This window comes from Abramis brama, assembly GCF_963993115.1.
Source record: "Abramis brama genome assembly, chromosome: 15".
NCBI lineage: Eukaryota > Metazoa > Chordata > Actinopteri > Cypriniformes > Leuciscidae > Abramis > Abramis brama.
The window spans coordinates 17162418-17184163 of record NC_139977.1 but is presented as its reverse complement, the minus strand read 5'-3'; the positions used below and the strand labels follow the sequence as shown (position 1 = coordinate 17184163).

Below are 21746 nucleotides of genomic sequence, written 5' to 3'. Positions count from 1 at the left end.
CACTCCTTGCTCTTGAGTAACTTAAGTAGCTTTAAAAAGGTTTTATACAAGGAAGACTATGCACTGTTATTTTACATTTGATTACTTTATTCAATTTCAGTATGTAGCATTTCTTAGTATCTGTTTCTTATTAACTGACTTTTAGATTTTAGTTGACTAAATCTATTGTAAAATCTTATGATATTTAGTTGACTAAAACTAGATTAAAACTAAAACATTTCAGATGACTAAAATATGACTAAAACTAAATGGCATTTTAGTCAGAAGGCTATGACTCTAAATCAAAATTTGCTATCAAAATTAATACGGATTCATACTATATCGAACATGAATGGGCAACTCCTGCAGGGCCACTGTCCAGCAGAGTTTAACTCCACTCTAATCAAACACACCTGAACAAGCTGATCAATGTCTTCAGGATTACTAGAAAACTACAGGCAGGTGAGTTTTTATCAGGGTTGGAGCTAAACTCTGCAGGTCAGTGGTCCACCAGGACCGAAGTTGCCCATCCCTGATGAAGAACATACTTTTCGCATTCGCAAATTACTTATTCAAAATAAGTACCTACTACTCAGAGTATGCAATTTCGGATGCAGCCAAGAGCTGCACTGTGGCAATATGTCTTGAAACCTTTAGCTTCATGTTAATGGCAGCTTTGGGAAATGGGTGCTACAAGAGTTTTCATTAAGATGGCGCTCTAGAGGTAGATGACTGGGACTCATATTGGCCACATTGGCTGGTAATGAAACACATCCTTTTAAGTCTGGATGCTGAAAAAGCTTTTCACTAGAGTGCATTTTTATTCTTGGCATGTCCCACATAAAATTCCCGTCTTTTTTTTTTCTGCAGTTGAACGCCCTGCCACAATACAGCCTACTCTTCTAGTACTTTCCTCTTAATGAGCTGCTCTGTTTTTGTGTGCGACGCGGATCTGATGCAGGAGCCCACTTGAATGCAAAGTTATTAGCTACCCTCTCATCTGGAATAATGGAATTTATTTTTTTCCATTACTAAACTGCCCTTGTCATTTGCCGTTTTGGGTTAGTGTTCTTGAAGTTTCATGACGACACTGTCTCATGAGATTTTCAAATGAAAATGCAGTGTGGCTACAGGCCGCTTTGTCACCTAAAGTGTCATGACCTGTGGCTTTGTGGCTGCACTGAGTCAGACCTCCTAATGTGAGGAATGAAATGGCCTTAATCCACTAGACTACGTCTAGACATCTTGCTGCATGGCCCGGCTCTCCCCACAGGCGACCAATGTGACTGACTGTTGGTAATAGGACAGATCAAAATTTTTGCAAAGAGAAAACAATCTCATGAATGGTAAGGCTTGACAGGAGGGCTCTAGTTGTCTCGGTGTAAATGAGCTAGGTGTCCAAGAGACCCATCTTGAAGAGTGAGTAAAAAAAATTATTTGTATAAAACAAATGAGGCCCCGGAAAGTTATTGAAATTCTGGGGAGAGGATGGAGAAAACAAAAGGATAGACGGATGCTATCCTCAGTGCAGCAGAGGAAGAAGAGAGGAGAGAGTCTAATTAAAGTCTGGGCACAGGATGAAGGACTGACTTGTGACTAATCTAGCCTGAAGGCACATCTCTATTGCGGCATGCACATGGGCAAGACGCTGCAAGCAAAAACAGTCTTGTGGCCTGTTTATATTGCAGCGCATGTTAATATTGCATTGAGGAGAGGCAGCAATTGCAGGTTAAGGTGGGCGGCTAGGGAACAGGGGGAGCTTTGAGGAGTGGGGGGGCGGTGGCTACACCTGCATAGCTATATATTCACATTCTCACAAATTAATACCGGTAGGATTCAGGGCCGGAGTAAGATATTGTGGTAACAGTGGACACAGCGGTTTGAGGGTCTTCCTACCCAACCATGCACCCATCTCATCCCATTTGCAGTCTTGTCCTGACATCTTTGACCATGAAAACCTTTACACGGCCCTACAATGTGCTCTTGGATCTGTGCCCAAATTCCCATATGGTAATTCTGGCCCTGATAACACTTTATAATAAGGTTCTATATGTTAACATATGCAGAATGCATTCATGAATAATGCATTAGGGTAGTATGAGTTTTTTTTTTTTTTTTTTTTACAACATTTATTAATCTTCTTAGTTAACTACTTCTCCACCAGTAAGCTGGTGTGTGGTGGGCGTTCTGGCGCAATATGGCTGCCGTCGCATCATCCAAGTGGATGCTGCACATTGGTGGTGGTTGAGGAGATTCCCCCTTCTATGTAAAGCGCTTTGAGTGCCTAGAAAAGCGCTATATAAATGTAATGAATTATTATTATTATTATTAATGTTCATTTAAAAATAATACAGGTATACACCTGTTGATTCAGCAGAAATTATAGAAAGAATATATGTAGAACTTAACCAATAAATAAATTGATTTGAACTAATAAAACCATATAGTAAAGTGTTACCAAAATAACAGATTTTCAAGAAAGACAAATCCTCACAGAAAACATCTGTGATTTAACATGATTCTTTTTAGTTATCATTTATTTTCCGCCAAAAATAATTCAAAAGCAAATCACAATGCACCAGATTTAAAGGGATAGTTCAACCAAAAAAGGAAATTCTGTCATCATTTACCCTCATGTTGTTCCAAACCCATAAGACCTTTGTTCATCTTCAATACACAAATTAAGATATTTTAATGAAATTCATAGAGCACATCAAATATGGTGAACCATATAAATGTCAATTTGACGCTCGAGAACAAACTTAATTGGTTCTTGCGTCACACAAACATGGTTGAGCTTCCGTTTGTCAAATTTGATGAGCTCTATGTATGTATTGATCAATGTCTACATGTAAATTAAATCTGTTCATCATATGTGATTGTGTCTCTTTAGAAGAGTATTTAACTAAATTCATACATACTATATGTATTACTTTTATGATCTCTTTATGAATCATCAAAGTTTTGGGTGAATGGACAGGGACAGAAGTCGATTTTTTTTTTTTTTTTATTCCTTTAACTAACTAACTGCCTGTCTGTACCAATCTATTCCACAATGCTCAAGTGTTTTAGGTGGTTGCTAGGGCATTGCAGTTGCTTATCATTTTTTTGTGAATGATTTTAGTGCATATTATGCGGTTGCTAGGGTATTCAGGGTGGTTGCTAGGTGGTTACTTAGTAGCTCAAGCCAAAAGAGCCCATTCCCATAGTGTCTATGATATTCTCTGCACTGGAAAGGGCTCAGATTCTCCTTTAATTCAAGTCACTCCTTATATGGTTGCAAGTCTCATGTCTGTAGCAAAAATGTTTTAATAATAATGGCAATATATAATATTACTAATGAAATCTCTACTGTATCCAATACACGTGGTTTCATATGGTCTAAAGGAATCAACATTAATAAGCTTCTGCAGGGAAAAAGACCAAATAATCTTATCCACAGGAAGGATGAGGAATGTCACCTTGTATCCCCCCCCCCTCTCAGTGTCCTTTATGCACACAAGCGCAACTCTGCAGTACTGCCCCAGGCAAGATTCCCATTCCCCAAAGGCGTGCCGTCTCGCATTCAGAGCGCAGTTAGAGGCTACGGCGGGTCGGGTTCTGACAGTGGCCCTGCATATCGGACGACAATAAATCATCCGCCTGCACCGGGCCCGTGGACTGGGAGCCGAGGAGGCACATCCTCTTTATTTAGACTTTTTCTGCTGAATCTCAACAAGGATAGCAGAGCGAATGTGATTCGGAGTGCTGGAAGGAGGGTGAGATGATTGGTCGGGGGTGGGAGGAGATGTAGCAGAGGATTGTGGGATACATAGGTGGGACGAGACATCTACAGTGAGGCAGCAGGGTCACCTGTGTCGCTTTCATTGAGTAATCACTGTGCAATAGCTTCGGTTAAGAGAGTCTGATATGGAGTAGCAACTGCGAAGTAGAGAGTAGGTCCACAGGACTCTCCAAACCACTTTGTCAATGTGAGAGTGACAGCTAGAAGGACCGTTCACACCCACACACACTCAGACGCATACACAAACACTCTCACAACCAGAGCACTGCGTAATATACAGGAAAAGGGGCTAAAATTATATAGAGTATCACCAAAAATTATTTGGACACAATGGCTACACTTAAAATGTATGAGTATCACTGCATTAGATAACAAAATATCCAGATTCAGGATCTGCATTACTAGTTCAAGTGTTCCACTTCCAGTGTTGTAATTGGTAACTAAAAACATTAACTAAAACTTACATACTGTACTGGTAATAGTTGCACTTGTGTGAAATGATGTACCGGTACAGTGTATATATATATATGCATATATATACATATATACACACACAAACACATATTTAAGTATCATTACATGATCATTCAGGTGTTTCATGGGCATGGGAGAGGGCATTCCCTGCAGAGCTCTTTTGGTGAGATTTGCTCCCAACAACTATCTGATTGGTGGAATTTTCTGTACAGCATCATGGGTAATGTAGTTTTTCACCACAAATTCTAAAACAATCCCAAAACAATTATTTTTAAAATAAGTTGAAATAATGCGAACTTCAACAAAAACATGTACTGTACCTTTGATTAACAACCTCTAAGCTCACAGCAAACCTTTCACTTGAGAAAATGTGATGAGACACAGGTGGATGTTCTCATGAATTATTTGTTTGGATTGTACATTTACAGTGGCACTTAGATGTAGATCCTGATTGCATAACAGTGTTGTGTTATGACATTTTCAGAGATGCGTACTCTAAAATAAGCATGGCATGCCCCAAGCATGTCGCAAAATGAAAAACAATGCGAACACATTTTCATAGAGAGATTGAAATAAGCATTCATGCATTACTGATGTGGGGTGTTTCGGTTTGTCAAAATAAAAAGGTCTCATTTACAATATGGCACATGGGGCATTTTCTAAACCTAGAAAACATAAACGTATAAATCACTGTAAAATTACTTTACTGTAATTTTTTAATGAAAAATGTTTATTGTAAATGTCAAGATAAAATTTCTATAATTAGACACCAAAACCAGTACTTCAGTGCTCAAAAATTGCAATGATTGCTAATGAAAATACTATAATTCTGTGAATTTAATATATTTTTAGCTCAAATTTATTAAAGGGCACCTCTTTTCACAAGATGTAAAATAAGTCTCTGATGTCCCCAGATGTATGTGAAGTTTTAGCTCAAAATACCCAACAGATAATTTTTTACAGCATGCTTAAATTGTCATTTTTTGGGGCTCAGAAAAAAGCACCGTTTTAGTGTGTATCTCTTTAAATGCAAATGAGCTGCTGCTGCCGGCCCAAAGGGCGGAGCTTCACGAGCTCGCGCTCAGACCCAGGACAATCTCATCTAATAATATAAAAACAGAAACTCTCAGTAGCGGTGTTCATTTTGACCCGGAGTGTATTATATTTTTAATTCGACAGACAGCATTCTGTACTATATTTTTTTGCTAATAATTAAAATTTATTTTGAAATTCTTTTATTTTAAATGCATTTAAATCTATATTTGTTATTTTAAATGTCACTTTTATAAAAATAATCACATTAAATGAACACGTTAAATTGACAGCTCTAGAAATAAGACCTTTGCACCAGAGCACAAAAGAGATGCACATATTTTACCGCAGTACGTTCCGGAGACAGCAAGAAAAGAGCTTGATATATGTCCCAGGCATGTTGAACGAGGCATTTCAAAGGAAAGGCTAATCCATCAATCGCATGCAAAACACTTCTCGTTTCAGTCTTCGTGTCATGGTTAAGTGCACTGAGGCACACATCCAAACCCTTTCTTCTCTACACTCCTTACATATTTTCTTCGGGTACCAAATGCATCTGCATTCATTCAGAGAAGCTGAAAATATCTCATGTAAAATGTATAAAGCATGAAGTCTTTCAGGAAGTTGCTAATAAACAGGAAGGCAGCACAGGCCTCGCGTTCTTCCTCCTCACTAGATTTAGCACTGGAATCACGCATCCCTGCTGCACAATTTATCAAAGCAAATTTATGAATCAATTGTCATCTCTCCTACTGACAAGCAACTGAGCTCTCCCTCAAACGGCTTGACAAATGGGACGCAAAGCTATAAGAACAACGCGCTGGAACTGCTTTCCAGAGTTAATATCTTCTTCATGGTAGATTATGACCAAATGCAGCCTTTATTGGGAGAATTGGACTCAATAGAGGTCAGAAAGATGTGTGTCATTCAGCATACAACAAACAGCTCTGCAAATGCCTCACAGAATCCATTTAAAAAACTTTATATATGCCGTATATGTTCACTAACCGTCCTTGGGGAGAATCCAAAGTCCTTTACACATCAATAAGGATTGTTTTGGCACAGAAATCCCACTTTAACCCACCAAAGCTCACTTTGTTAGTGCATCCAACATGTCATAGGCCACATACACACTGGGTCATTCTCAAAATAAGGTGAAAAATATGTTCTTTAAGAAAAGAACCACCATATAAGCAGTCTATAACCTAATAGTTTATTAAATATTATTAAACGGTTTGACTCGGTATTGTATTGTTTTGCATTTGTATTTTTAATTGTTTAAATTTGTCAAGTGCCCTTGTATACCCTTCACTTCTATGACATTTAAAGGTAATTTTTTGTTTATTTTTTAAAACAAATTTGTTTTCCGGGGTTTAGCATTAGTGCACAGTCAACCAAGCGTGTGTGCTCGACAAAGGAAATAATAAAAAACTGAAAAAAGTCGGCACACCAAGGCTCTAAAAATGCAAAGATGTAATAATAGACTCTCACACAGGTGATGTTTTGAGCATGCAGGCTCTAGATCAGAAAAAAGCGAAACAAAATAATTACTAAATTCTTCATTAAATATAAATCATTTGGAAAGTACATGTGGTGCTAGGTTAAAAACCTGCATTTTAAAAGTGCAAAGTTAAGAGCAAGACAAGGTGTGGCAGGACTGCATTCTGTATACTCCCAAAACTTTGCAGTGTGTGTGTCCATAGTTCAGTGGGCAAGACGATAAAGACAATTTGCTGAATAACTCAACTCTTTTCACAACAATTGCACCTTTAATTACCTTTAAAAGGCACACACTGCCTTTTGACAGATTTTGCTTCCTTTTTTTAATCACGGCACATCTGTCTAGGGGATACACACCACTAAAAAGAATGATTTCCCTGAGGTGTGCTGCCGCCCCTGGCATCTGTTCCATAGCCAAAGTGCACCTCGACCAGTCAAATGTGAGATGGATGGTGCAGTGACGGAGCTCTAGAGCTGTTGCACTGAGCCCAGCCAAAATGGGCCCATGAAAAATACTGTCCCATAGGGCAGTGTTTCCCAGCAAAATGTTGACCTGAATAACACCACAGCCCCCGAAGTATGACTACAAATATTTTTTCTGAACATCATCATTTAGCATTATCGTTAATATTATTACAATTCTTCACTTTTAAACTAAACACATTCAATACTGTGGGAGAAATCTCAGCAAGCATCTTCCCTTCAAACTGATCCATTATATATATAATTTAGAAAAATGTATCTATACATTTAAATAAGTAATACATTTTTATAAATATATCTTGAGAAGTATATGTCAGAAGAACTTGTTGAGATAAGGCTGTTCTTGGGTCAACATGAGCACTGACTGCAGAGGTCGCAAAGAAAGACCGTTGTAAACTTCTGAGAAAAATGTCAAATAGGTGCTATCTTTAGAAATAAACTGCAGATTTGAGGTTTAAACAACTACATTCTCACCTGAAAACTTTTAAAAACACATTCCGTGACAACAACGGTATTCTGAAAATTATAATGGCTTTTCACCTACGCCTATGCTGCTTGCTGGGAGAAATGCTGCCCGTTTAGATGGTAAAAGTTATCAGCACTCCTGGAAGGCCTCTCAGCCAATCAGATTCAAGGGCCTGAACTAACTGTTGTGTGTGTGTGTATATATATATATATATATATATATATATATATATATAGGGCCCTATTTTAACTATCTGAAACGTAAGTATCAAACACGAAACGCAAGTAACTTTGTGGGCGGATCTCGGACGCTGTTGCTATTATACCGGTGGGATAAATGACTCTTGCGCCCGACGCAAATCTAAAATGGGATGGTCTGAAGTAGCTACATTACTCATAGGTGTGGTTTGGCCATAACATGAAATAAACCAATCAGAGCGTCATCTAACATTCCCTTTAAAAGCAGGCATGCTTATTCCATGGCGGATTGCTATTATAACGGCGGATTTGCCAGGCACACACCAGGAGCGGTTCACAGCCGAGGAAACCGATGTTCTCGTCAGGGCCGTAAAACACAGAGAAGTGATATTGTATGAGGATGGGAGAAACCCACCCAAATTAGCTTCAGTTAAACAGGCGTATAATAATTTGGGTAAATGTGTAAGCTAGATTTATGCCTATTTTTTCACATCTTCATGGACACCACAATGATTTCCCTTGTGTGGAATATTTTTCCTTGTAATTATGTATGGTTTGCAAAAATGGCAACTGCTGCGTCTGTTTAGATGAGAGAAGCAAAAGTGTATGTGCGTTGTGCACACACTACATTATGGCAGTTATTTATTTCATTTGCTGTAGTGTGTCAGTATGAAATATCAGTTTAAATTTCCAAACACTCCTTTAATTGTAATAATCCAATGAGATGTTTGTATGCACAAGGAGTCTGACAACAGCCGGTATGATCTGATCTCACCATCATCGAGTCTGTCTGGGATTACATGAAAAAGACAGAAAAAACTGAGACAGACTTCAGAAGAACTTTGGCAACGTCTACAAGACTCTTGAAGAAACTGTCCTGCAAAGCTACCTGAAAAACTATGTGCAAGTGTACCTCGGACAAAAGCTGTTCAAAACGCAAAGGCTGGTCACAGTAAATACTGATTTGATTTAGTTAATAGAAGTTAATTGATAAATAAAAAATGCAGGTAGGTTTCTTCAAGCGTCTTGAAGACATTGCCACAGCTCTTCTGGATTTAGTCGGTCTCAGTTTTTTCTGTTTCTTCATGTAATCCCAGACATGAAGGCTGTTGTCAGACTCCTTGTGCATACTAAAATCTCACTGGATTATTACAATTAATGGCAAAGTGAATGTTTGTTAATGTAAACTAATATTTCCAAATGACACACTACAGCAAATTATATAAATAACTGGCTTAATAATTTTTTTTTGGGTGAAAATACTAACATGTCTAAGACTTTTGCACAGTACTGTATGTATATATATATATATATATATATATATATATATATATACATACACATACACATACATCTGCCTGGAGTCTTTATAAACACAATATGTATATTGCTTCTTTTTTTTTTATTAGGTATATTTGGTACAGTGTAAATGCTTTTATTTCAATGTCTTCAGTTATATGGTTGATTTCCTAGTAGCCCTTCTTGGGAATCACTGACACGTCACAATCCCCTGTATAGCTAGGTTGGCGCAGTAGACAGAAACTGATCTTTGAATAGAGGATAGACTTATATTAAATTTATAAAATGTTTCTATGATTTTAATTTGAGGTGAAGGTTGGGGAGATCATATTAAAAAATATTCCTTTCCTCGAGAAAGGAATACAGAATTTGCCAGCAAAATGGGTCTGTGTGAATATTCTTACAAGAACAGTTAAACTTCTTTTGTGCTCTACTCCTGATTCCCTTCCATAGAGATCGCCTTTGCCACAGGGTGCTTTCTAAAGTTGCTTAATGAAGGAGGCTTACAGTGGGCTGTGATTGACAAAGGCCAATTTAATCTGCCTATTAGTCAAACACACGGTGGGAGCAGCTAATTGTAGTGGGAGGCGCTCCAGCTCCTTCATTTTACAGTGCCAGGGATCTTTTGTAGCATTAAATGATGCAAATCGAATTGTCTGAAACATCTCTAAGCTTTTGTCCTGTTATACAACAGCTAGTTCCGGTCTGAGTGTTGTTTCAAGAGTGCTGATATAACAGTTCAACAGCACTGAGACTTTTTCTGTCACTCCACTTGTTAGTGTTCATTTTAGAAAGATTGTCAGTCTGTGCATTACTGGTTAGGATTTTTTAGTCACTCTTGCTGTAGGTTGTTTTAACGAAACAAGTATTAAAAACTGTATTTATGAGTAAGTGATTGAATCATTTAACTGATTCATTCAAACACAGATTAAAAAAACCTCTCCCGTGGCCTCATGGGATAGTACAGTCTTCATCAGATGCGCACTTCAGAATCTCGCCGGTACTTTTCACCTTATGGATACTGTGAATTCGGACATACTACTCTTTTCACACACAGTTTTTCACATACTGAGAGTATTCATAGTCGGATGCAGCAACTTTCTTAAAGAGTGAGTCATTAAATAATTTGTTCAGGTGATTCGTTCAAACACACACTTATTACAACGCATTACATTTATTAACGTAACAATGTTACTCTCTTTATGAGCGAGACATTGAATCATTCATACAACTGTTTTGTTCAAACAGTGATTTTCTCAGGATCGCTGTTGTGTTTTTTTTATTAGAGATGAGCAATGGTTAATTCTGCAGTGTGTTCAAGTAAGTAGATAAGACAGTTTGGGGTGTGAGTGTGTGCAGTTTATTTGTTGAACAAAACGTCAAAGAATCGTCAAGTTATTTTTAGCACAGGCATTATAAAACCCCACAGGAGAATCTCGAGGCAACCAGTGGCGAATTAGTCTTCCGGGTTTTGACGTCATCCCTGCACCAGGCTGAATCACAGGAACTTCAGCAGAATCTTACCTTTTCTGTATTATAATCATGTACCAGTGAGCAAACAGAAGCACATTGGTAAGTACAACTGCAAATGGCCACTCAAGCATCTGCCATCCAGTCTGCGTTCTCTTTTTGATGTCTGGGCCAGCTGGCAGAGGGCACCAGGGTCACAAGTTCACATACCCAGGCATGCTGATGTCACGACCAATGGGTCACAGTCTAGGTGGCGCCTACACTCCATTTCAAGCCCTCTCTCCAAGGTGTTCGGTTAACATGGCCACCAAGACCATAACGCCCTATTAATCCATCACTTTGTGCCACTAACAGGTGGGCAGGTGAACCCTGGGGCCACCTCAATGCATGATGCCAGCAAAATGGAGGAGGCCAGAACATTGGTTCAGATCGATACGCACCCACCCAGAATACAAAATGAGTCTGCTATTCATTACAAGCCGTAACAACCCCTAGCTCTGTCTCATTCATCAGCCTGAGCTGTTTCTGCTCAGCTATCATCTAACCTCAGACTCTCTGGGTGAATAAACGATGCTACAAACCCAAGCAACATCATCAGAGAGAGAGAGAGATAGAGAGAAAGAGGGATGAGTCGTAAGAGAGAAGGAAAGGGAACACCCTGAAGTCAGCCGCCTAAGGGCCGCCGTGCTCTGCTACGCCCACCGTAGTCAGTCATTCCATACATCTGTCATGCTCATGACCAATTGGATTATCTGTCCTTGGTTGTAATTTACAAGCTCAAGTAAATCCTGCTACATGAAGGACAAATTTTGAGGCGTAAGCTGAGTTGTCTTGAGAGCAGCGTGAAACCTTGCATGCTATTTGCCACGCCTCTCCTTCATAACTCGCCGTTTATGTCTACCATAAAGTTTACAGACTCGTTTTTATATACAACCAAATATTATTTACGACACAAGCCAAATCATGGAGCGCTGTAATCAAGGTTGATGCCATAGCTTGGACCAGTTTAGTGAGGACAGAGGCTTTTTGATATAGCGTTTCCTGACCTGTTTGTATAACATACCCACATCGGTAAGACTCAAAAATGCTGATAGCTTTTATCAGCATAAACAATAAACAATTAATATAAATGATAAGGGGGTCAGAGGAAAATTTAAGAAAAAAAAAAAATCACATTTACATTATTACTGTACATAAAGACAGATTGAAAACCATGCAATCAATTAATCATAACATTTTTGGTTAATTTTGTAATTAATTATATTGTTAAACAGTGATTAAAAAAAATGTGGTTACTAATTATTTTTATTATTAAAAGTATAAATTCATCTTTGCATATGAAAATACATACAGTGCTGGGCAGAATTATTTGCCCCCTTGGTAAATATGATCAAAGATGGCTGTAAAAAATAAATCTGCATTGTTAATCCTTTTGATATTTTATTAAAAAAAAATTAGCAAAAATCTAACCTTTCATTGAAGTAAAAGAATTGAAAGTGGGGAAAAATCACATTACGAAATAAATGTTTTTCTCCAAAACAATTATTTGCCCCCTTTTATTAAATACTTTTTGCAACCTCCTTTTGCCAAGATAACAGATCTGAGTCTTCTTCTATAATGCCTGATGAGTTTGGAGAACACCTGACAAGAGATCAGAGACCATTCCTGCATACAGAATCTCTCCAGATCCTTCAGATTCCCAGATCCATGTTGGTGCTTCTTCTCTTCAGTTCAGCCCACTCATTTTCTATAGGGTTCAGGTCTGGTACTGGGATGGCCATTGCAGATGCTTGGTTTTGTGCTCAGTGACACATTTTTGTTTTGATTTTGATGTTTGTTTTTGGATCACTGTCCTGTTGGAAGATCCAAACATGCCCCGTTATAAGATTTCTAGCAGAGGTTGTCAGGTTTTGACTAGGACCTCTGGCTTAAATAGCTTTTTTTGGCAGCAAAAACTTAACATGGGTTTGCTTCATACAGGGATAAAAAAGTAGCCCATGTGTAAAATGAAATACTCTGCTGTATCTTTAATGATGTGGGCCTAATTTTCTGCCAGAGGTCCTGGACATCTTGTTCAGATACATGGCATCATGCATTCGATCAAATACCAACAGATAAAAAATCTAAACCTGACAACCTCTGCTAGAAATCTTATAACAGGCCATGTTTGGATCTTCCAACAGGACAGTGATCCAAAAACAAACATCAAAATCAAAACAAAAATGTGTCACTGAGCACAAAACCAAGCATCTGCAATGGCCATCCCAGTCCCAGACCTGAACCCTATAGAAAATGAGTGGGCTGAACTGAAGAGAAGCGCTCTTCAACATGGATCTGGGAATCTGAAGGATCTGGAGAGATTCTGTATGCAGGAATGGTCTCTGATCTCTTGTCAGGTGTTCTCCAAACTCATCAGGCATTATAGAAGAAGACTCAGAGCTGTTATCTTGGCAAAAGGAGGTTGCAAAAAGTATTTAATAAAAGGGGACAAATAATTATTCCCAACACATTTTGGAGAAATTTTTTTATTTCATAATGTGATTTCCCCCCACTTTCAGTTCTTTTACTTCAATGAAAGGTTAGATTTTTGCATTAAAAAAATATATATATATCAAAAGGATAAACAATGCAGATTTATATTTTACAGCCATCTTTGATCATATTTACCAAGGGGGCAAATAATTCTGACCAGCACTGTATGCTGCCTTGATATATTAAAATCACAAAGTATCTCTTTGTGTATCTCACAAAGTATATTCTACCACAAATGTCATTCATGAAAATTCATTTTTCTACATAACATTGTATGTATGTATGTGTGTATAAAGTATATATATATATATATATATATATATATATATATATATATATATATATACACACACACATTTATCATTTCATTTTAACATTTATATAAAACATGATTTTGTTTTCTTTCCATAAAAAACGAACTGTGTTCAGATCTACAGGTGTAGTAAAAATCTCTGTAGGAGAACACATTTCCCCCACATTGGGAATCACCGTTCCAACACAGAGAATAAAGCCATCAGAAAGGCCAAGAAAAAATCCTCCACAGATCCATCCTTCAGCCCACAGAATGGGAGACTCTTGTGCTTTGTGTCTGTGACGAGAGGAGGAAGTTTCTGAAAACAAGCCCCAGTCTGTGTCTAGCAGAGCAGCTGCTCTCAGACTGTTTATGGCTGTGCTGCCATGGCGGCTCACAGTGTGAAAGTCGACAGTTCACGCTGAATTAATTATTCATTTGGAAGAACCTTATTAAAATGCATCTTTTTTTACTCCCTTGAAATATAATTGCAAGTAATAAGCCAAGAGGTCAACGAGGCATTTACAAGCTTGATCTACCGTCATACTATCTCAGCCCTATGTTGTTTTAATAGGCTAAATTAATATGAAAGGGCATGTTGTTTTCTTTAGAAACTGTTTAGCGATTAATGATTCCATCATTTTTGGGGTAATTTTCTCCTATCTGCCTGGGTGGGGGAGGGGGTGTGCTTGGATCTTATCAAGGAGAATTGAATGTAAGGACATAGCTTCTATTCATCATTTGATCCCTGAATATAGCTTCATATGTCTGGAGCCCCTGAAGCGTTCTCTGAAATGATTCAACTTAAGATTTTTATCCAAGTCAATTTGCATCAGTTTCTCTGTCAGCGGTTCCCAAACTGAGTGAATGGAAATGGCAAAGACTATGTCATTAGCATTGCTCATACAAAAGCCTCCAGACAAAATACATACCAGAGTTTTATCACAGCAGAATTAATGAAGTTGCATTCACACATGTCGGAATCAGAGCCGGTGCCAGGACACATGAACTGGGCGGTGCATTCATATGTCTTGAGGGGGCCATTCGTTTTTCCATTTGTTATTCAAAATATTCCTAAACTTGTTAACTATATCATGAGCTATCTGATACATTCCGATTGTCAAATATGTGTAAGTGAATGTGTTTTTTTTAAACACCTTTATAAAGATCTTGTTAGTTGATGTCAGTTTGCACTGCAATTCAGAGAATAGGATAATTTCTCCCTAAATACATAAAAGTAAGTGGCCGGTGAATTGGGAGAAGAATACAGTAAACTTTATAGTTACCTACCCAGTGTGTAACTGATATGAATAAAACACATTGTCAAATTATAACTGAAAGGATTATTATTGCTGCTTCCATAGACATCAGTGTGTATTTAATAAACTATAAATGTTTTGTTTTGGGCTAGTACTTAATTTAAATGTCTATTCAAATGCCTGAAACCTAAAATAAGCATTATGTGGTTGAAATCACTGAATAGTTGTGAGACAAGTGCTGAGCTCATCTGTCTCTGGCTCAGAGCCAGCCAAAGCGCGAAAGCACATTTGAATTTAGGAGTTGATCACGTGACGCGCTGAACGTTCAAATCAATCTGGTGTGACTGAACATGTCAAAGGGTTAAAGTTGATCGTGCTTTGGAATCGGCAGTGGAGGGACAAATTGAAACTGAGGGGGCAATGCCCCCTGTTGCCCCCTTCTAGTGCCGGGCCTAGTCATAATTATCGTAATTACGAGATTCCGTTTGTAAAAAGCGTTCACATCCTTGTAGAACTACTGTAATTACAGTACAACATTACTTGTACCACCTGAGTGCTACAATGTCATGTGTAAACACTCTAAATGGCAGTAGCTTCAGTAAAATGTAGTTAAGCAGTTATTTTGTAATTCCTATTATTGACTATTGTTAATGTCTTAATAATGTAAGAACAATCTAAATAAAGAATTAAAAAAATACACACAATACAGTTTAATGTAGCTAATGCTTTTGTCCCACTAAATGAGCAATAACTTTATTAATAAGGCATATGAATAATGACTTGTTTCATGTTATATTGTGGTTTTGTCTATTGATTATTCAGATTACAACATTTTTTATTTTGGGACTTATAGTGTTGCCATAAAAATGCATAATTCTGATTCAGAGGATGCGAGCAGCTCCTAGTAGAACGGCTAGGGTTGTCATCTAGAAATTATGGTTATTACGACATGGCATAAATGCATGGCATAAAATGTACGAATGTCAGTGGTGAGTTTTAGCTCTGTATCATGTTGACTATCTACAGACATGTGGCTCCCAAAAGAAGCTGTCCTTTTCCCACTTGAGCATTAGTTTTATAATATAAGAATTATAATAAAATATTGTACATTAAAGATAATCATTATAAAAATAATATATATTATTTTTATCACACTATTTTTTTTAATTATCAATCACACTAAACTATTTCCTGCTTAAAAGAATAATAGTTATTATTGTAAAATATTGTACATAATATTTTTTTTCACACTATGTTTTTTACACCACACTAAACGTCAAATTGACAGTCCTACAGTTCTCTTAAAAAAAGACTTCAAAAACCTTTCAGACTGTAATGCAGCCAAACCGAGCTGAAAAAATTGAATACACTGGAATAAAAAGACACTTGAGCCACCTGTGTGTTAATATAAAGCCCGCAGGGGACTGTAGGACAAGAATATCCAAATTAAGAAGCCTATTAGAGCTTCAAACTGAGCTATGATACTCACAATGTGCAACTGCAGGTAGTCTCCGAGGCCTTGGCTGCTCTCCACCTGCACCAGGATGGCATCACTCTGCTGGGTGCTGAAGCCCACGGCCAAACGGTCCGCCCGGGTGCTTGGCCGATCATTGGGTGCCCAGGTGTATGTGATGAGCGCTCCTCCTCTCCCAAAAATATATGTGGTCCCAGCTGCCAAATGAAGAAAGACATTAAACATGAGCTAAACGTTCAAAGATGTGGTGTGAGACAGAGGAAAATAAGAATGAAAGTGAGTGAAGATGTAGAGCAGCACAGCAGGAGGGATGTGAATGTGAACGTGTGAGGCAAGACGAATGCTAAAGAACCATCTCACATCACACATTTGCCCTGTGCACTGCCTCATATGAGATAAAAGCGTCTCCGTCTTTAATAAGTTGCTATCTGTTCAGATGTGCGTTAAATGCTCATTTGCATTGTTTCCTTAGTGACAAACGACATATTCAGGACTGCCATTTCAGACACAAACATCCTGCGTCAATTTGGAGCTGAAATGCCTACTGGCCTTGAAAAAAAGGGCCCATTTCAGTGTGAACTTGACCAAGTTCTTGCCCTCTTGTTGCTCTTGTTCTTCACTGCATACTTGGGCGCTAATATTTCACCGCAATTGGACATGGCATCGAATCACAGCAGCTGTATAGAATTGAGGGTCTGAAATGAAGCCAGTGCCGTGCTGCGTCAGCACGGTATGAAACCACCGCAGGGCGGGACGGGTGCCCAACATGCTTTAAACTGCCAAGCTATCCGCACTGAAACAGCCCTAGAGAATGAACCTGGGCAACAGAGTGGACCGATTTGCCAGGGTAAAACGAGAGGTTGTAATGTGAGCTGCCTCACTGCTGAAGCAACAATGGCACAACAATGGACTGCGTGAATAAAGTCCTGCTATACTTAATGAACAATGCAGGGAAATACATCAAGAAGGTTCACAGAAACAAGAGACTAAAAAAAAAACAGCAATTAAAAAGTATGTTTTAGACCCTTTCTTTAACTCCAATTTTCTGAGGTATTTTTACTTCTTAATACCTATAGCCTTCATCTCATTTAAATGAAAATACATCTAAATTATAGCTTCAGAAACATGGGTGTCCTAGAAGATTAACAACAGGTAAACTTAATTGACTATGTACCTGTTCCACTAGGTCTTTCCATTAACACTTTCCATTTTGTTTGTTTTGTCCCTTCCCATTCATCCCATTGGACAGGGCTTCAGACTGACACATGTTGGACAGCTACACACATCAGATGAAATGGACAGTTTTGCGAGTTGTTACTGGGTTCGTTGTGGTGATCGGATGCTGCATTGCGATAGCCTGCCACACTTTTTTTTCTTCTTGTGTATCCACATTTGAGGTGTGTTGCTTGCTTTTTGGATTTCATCCTGGACTATGTCTTTAAATGCATTTTGTGCTTGATGTTATTTTTTATGTTTGCACTAGATCCACTGTTATTTTTTTAATGTAAAGTAAAGTATAAGATGAATATACTTCATAATCCATTTTAAATTGCACTTTTTAAACAAATTAAACACATTAAAAAGTATATTTTTATTTTAAGGTGTCCTTGTTACAATATTATTATACATTTAAGTACTGAGTAATATTAATTAACAACATGTACTTACTATAGGGTTAGGATAAGGGTTTGGTTGAGGGTTAGTTGCGTGTAATTATGCAAAATTTACTGTTATTACTACAGTAAGTACATGTAACATATGTAACAAAGACACTGTACAAAAAAGTATTACCATTTAATGAATGCAATAAATGTTCATTGTTTATTCACTTCACAGTGTATGGCACCTAATGTTAACAGACGGAATTTTGTTTGTATCAATAATGTATTATGTAAAATTATTCATTGTTTGATTGTTTTAACTACAGTAGTTTATTAATATCAACCAAATAAATCATGAAGGTAAAGTGTCATCAAGACGTTAGATTTTAATTATATTTAATAAAAATATTCCTAGGAATTTTTTAAAGCAAGAAATTTGAAAAAATAAAATAAAACAAACTTACAGGCCTGGTTTCACAGACAGGGCTTAGACTAAGCAGGATTAGGAATTAGTTTAGTTAGGACATTCAAGTAGCTTTTATCATCATTCCTTAGAAAAGACATTACTTATGTGCTTCTTGAGACAAAACAACAAGTTGCTTTCAGTTAAAACAGCTCAAACATGAATTTCAGTCTGGGACTAAGCTTAAGACTTGCCTGTGAAACTGGGGCACAATGTTTTGCTTGGAAAGTGCTTGTGCTCTCCTTATAAGCTTATGCTACGTATTTTATCTAATAGAATGACATTCAGACATTTTTAAGAGGGGCTCAAGTGACATTTTTTCAAGACATTTTTAAGGGTCACTCTATGCTGGGTTTTAAATCACATTATTAAAAAGCTCTGCTACAGCATAGGTGCTCTCCATTTGTTTCCGCTCAGCATCTACTACAAGGGCAGGTATTTGGTCATCGATGGTATACTGATATTTGGGTTTTCTTAAAAGCCCTCCCAACTGATTAATGTTTTGCTAAATGACTGACCTTCCCCTTTTTCCTCAAATCTCACCTAAACACCAGGATGCAAAGTGAAGCCACCTGTCATTCCTGGCGCTTGTGTTCGTCTAAATGAGCAAACAGAGGAGGTGGGGGGAATGTAATGAAGTGTTCTGGCGAGTGGTCCCCTAGGTGGGATGTGGGTTACAGAGTGCTGAACACCTGCTCATAAAAGCTGCTAGCTAACTTGTTGAGTTTGGATTGTCACGCATCACAACAACTGTTTGAACTGCTGAAATATGAGGAACGGTTATAAGGAAACACTAAAACACATGGGATCAATCAGGCTTATTTGTTTGATTGGAGCTAAAGTGTATGTTGTCAGCAGGGTCCAAAATTAACACCCCCCCCAAGAGCTAAATGCGAGTAAAATTCAGTATTGGCTATTAAGCCGATTAAAGCCGTTTGCCAGTAACTTAATTCAGAACGGCAAAACATTTTAAATCAAATTATAATAATTACAGTCTGACCTCACTGATTTAAGCAGCATATAATTTAACTGAAGACCCACAAACTTCTACTTCAAATGGAAAACTTAGTTTATGCCTGACACATGTGGAATATTTCTCACATTAATCCACCCAGATGAAAGTGTCAGGAACAAAACCACAATGTGTCCTGACTCCTGACGTTTGTGACAGGCACAGTTTCACTGAGAGACGGATACTGACTCTTCTTATATTATTCGGTGAAAAAAAAAACAGCTCAATAATTCCAGTGTCAAAGTGATTTAAATATATTTTTTTTCTAAAAATCATGCGAAATACAGTTTCATGGCTGTTAAGGAATATTTATGGCTGGGAATTTTCTCAATATACTCCCCAATGGCAGTTGGGTTATCAGCCTACTTCTAGACAACCCATGTGACTGCGGTGACCCAAGGACGTTTTTTTTTTACCGGACGCTTAGCCTGACGTTTCACAGCAGAGGTGAAACTAAACCACTGCTATCATGATGCAATCAGAAAGTCTATGAAGTCTCCAAAACGGAATTGATTTCCTCACTCCGAAGGAATAAGAATTTATCGGCCTGGTTATTTTCTAAATGTTGCAGCCTGATTCCACTCTATATCATCGAATCAATATCACTTTATATAGGCCTCTGATAATGTTGTCTGCCTTTATATATACCTTACATGGGTTATGACCTATACTCATTTATCTGCCCTTGAAAATTATGACATTTAATCATTTGTACCATTTTCTATATGTGAAAGAAATTATCCCTTATTTTTTTGCAAATGAATATTTGCTCATGAAAAGAGGATGCAGATATGATACATTTGAGCCATTACTGTGCACTCAAAATATCTGTATTTTTTTGCGATGGCTCTTTGTCATGCTTTAGTGTAGTGGAACAAGCGAGGGCTGGAGCGTTAAGTTCCTGATAGGTTAAGCATTTGTAAACAGTGTTTAATTCTATAAATACACTAAATGAACTGTCCACACACACCGTCTTTGGGGGAAAAATTCAATTTTCCTGCTTCAGTTACTTCCTGCAATTCAACTAAAAAGACTTGCCCTGTGCATTGAGCAAGATAAAACCAGTTCCTGAGCCGTGTGCCATTTAAAACCACCAAATCACAAAACAACTTTTATAATCCTTACTGTATGAAACAGGAATTTTGGCCAGGATATTGAAGGGCTCGTGCCTTTTTTTAGGCTGTAGTTCTCACAGGCATGTATCATGGCTGTTCAAAAGTGTTTTGAAGGTGGTATTATCTGAAAGTTTTTACATACAAATATTTATTAATTTGAAGGAATAATGTTTTGCATGATTCCATTGATTAAACAATTTAATGACTCACTCATAAAGGCCATCACGTTTAATTCTAAATGACCACTAATTTGGAATAAATTAACGATTTAATGACTCGGAGACAGTCACTTTTCAACACCTACTGGTGATACGATGTAATATTTATATTCTCAGATTAATAAATATTACAGAGAGTTTTCTTATGGCAATATCACAACTCTAAACCCTGTGGTATAAAAGGCAAACAAAAATAAATTAACACTTTTGGCTACACCACCTCCCCGACGAACAGTTGAGCAAAAATGATTTATTCTTGCTCTCTTCATGCGGGTTCGAAAAAGGTTTTACATGTTTCTTCTTTTCAACAAGGCAAACAAGAATCTTCAATAAAGCATTGGGATTGTATTTCACTGAAGGCTCCTGTGAGATGCTGCGATTAGATAAGCTGTGTGTATGGAGGATAAAGGGAAGTGAGTTAAGGAGCAGTGTAGTTATTTGCTGTATGTTCCCAGATGCCCACAGAAGGAGAGATATTGGAATCATGTCCACTGGATCATGTGTGGACATGATATTCCTTACAGTTCTGGTAATCTAAGTCAGCCGTCTATAGACAAATGAAGAGGCCAGGAGATGACACAACACTACAGAGTTATTTGTGGAAGATTTCACATTATTTTAATGAATTATTCCAAGTTATCGAGTGATTCTGCAGTAATGTGTTAATGAGCATTACTGCAGCAAGGGTATAGCGCAGAATATTAATGAAAGAAATAGCTCATTTTTTTATTGTCTTTGTGCTAGTAGAGTAGTAGAGACTAGCCTACTACATTCTTTAAATTAATGATTTTATTCCACCACGTTTGGTAATAATATAGTTAAGATATGTGCTTTTTATATATGTGCTAGGCCTATGCTGTGCTCTCAGAAAAAAAGGTACGAAAGCTGTCATTGATACCTTCAAAAGGTACTAACTGACCTTAGTCAGATTAGATGCCATACTGAATTTAAAACGGATGAAATCAAAAGATGAAAACAATGGCACCCAATGTATAAAGGTCCATCATTTTTACAACTCAACTTTCAGAACTGTTTTACAGAGTTTGTTGATTTAACGACCTGACATTATCGAGTATGTCCCTCACATTACAAAAAC

The 21746-nt window shown here is 37.6% G+C and overlaps 1 protein-coding gene across 2 annotated transcripts in view; it reads right to left on the bottom strand.

Moving 5' to 3' along the window:
- nrxn2a (neurexin 2a) overlaps positions 1–21746 on the bottom strand; it is a 423124-nt gene that overhangs the window by 36099 nt on the left and 365279 nt on the right. For both annotated transcript variants that reach the window (XM_084137438.1, XM_084137437.1), the window contains exon 17: positions 16257–16438. In XM_084137438.1, coding sequence (XP_083993564.1) covers positions 16257–16438 — 182 coding nt within the window. The remainder of the gene's footprint in view (positions 1–16256; positions 16439–21746) is intronic.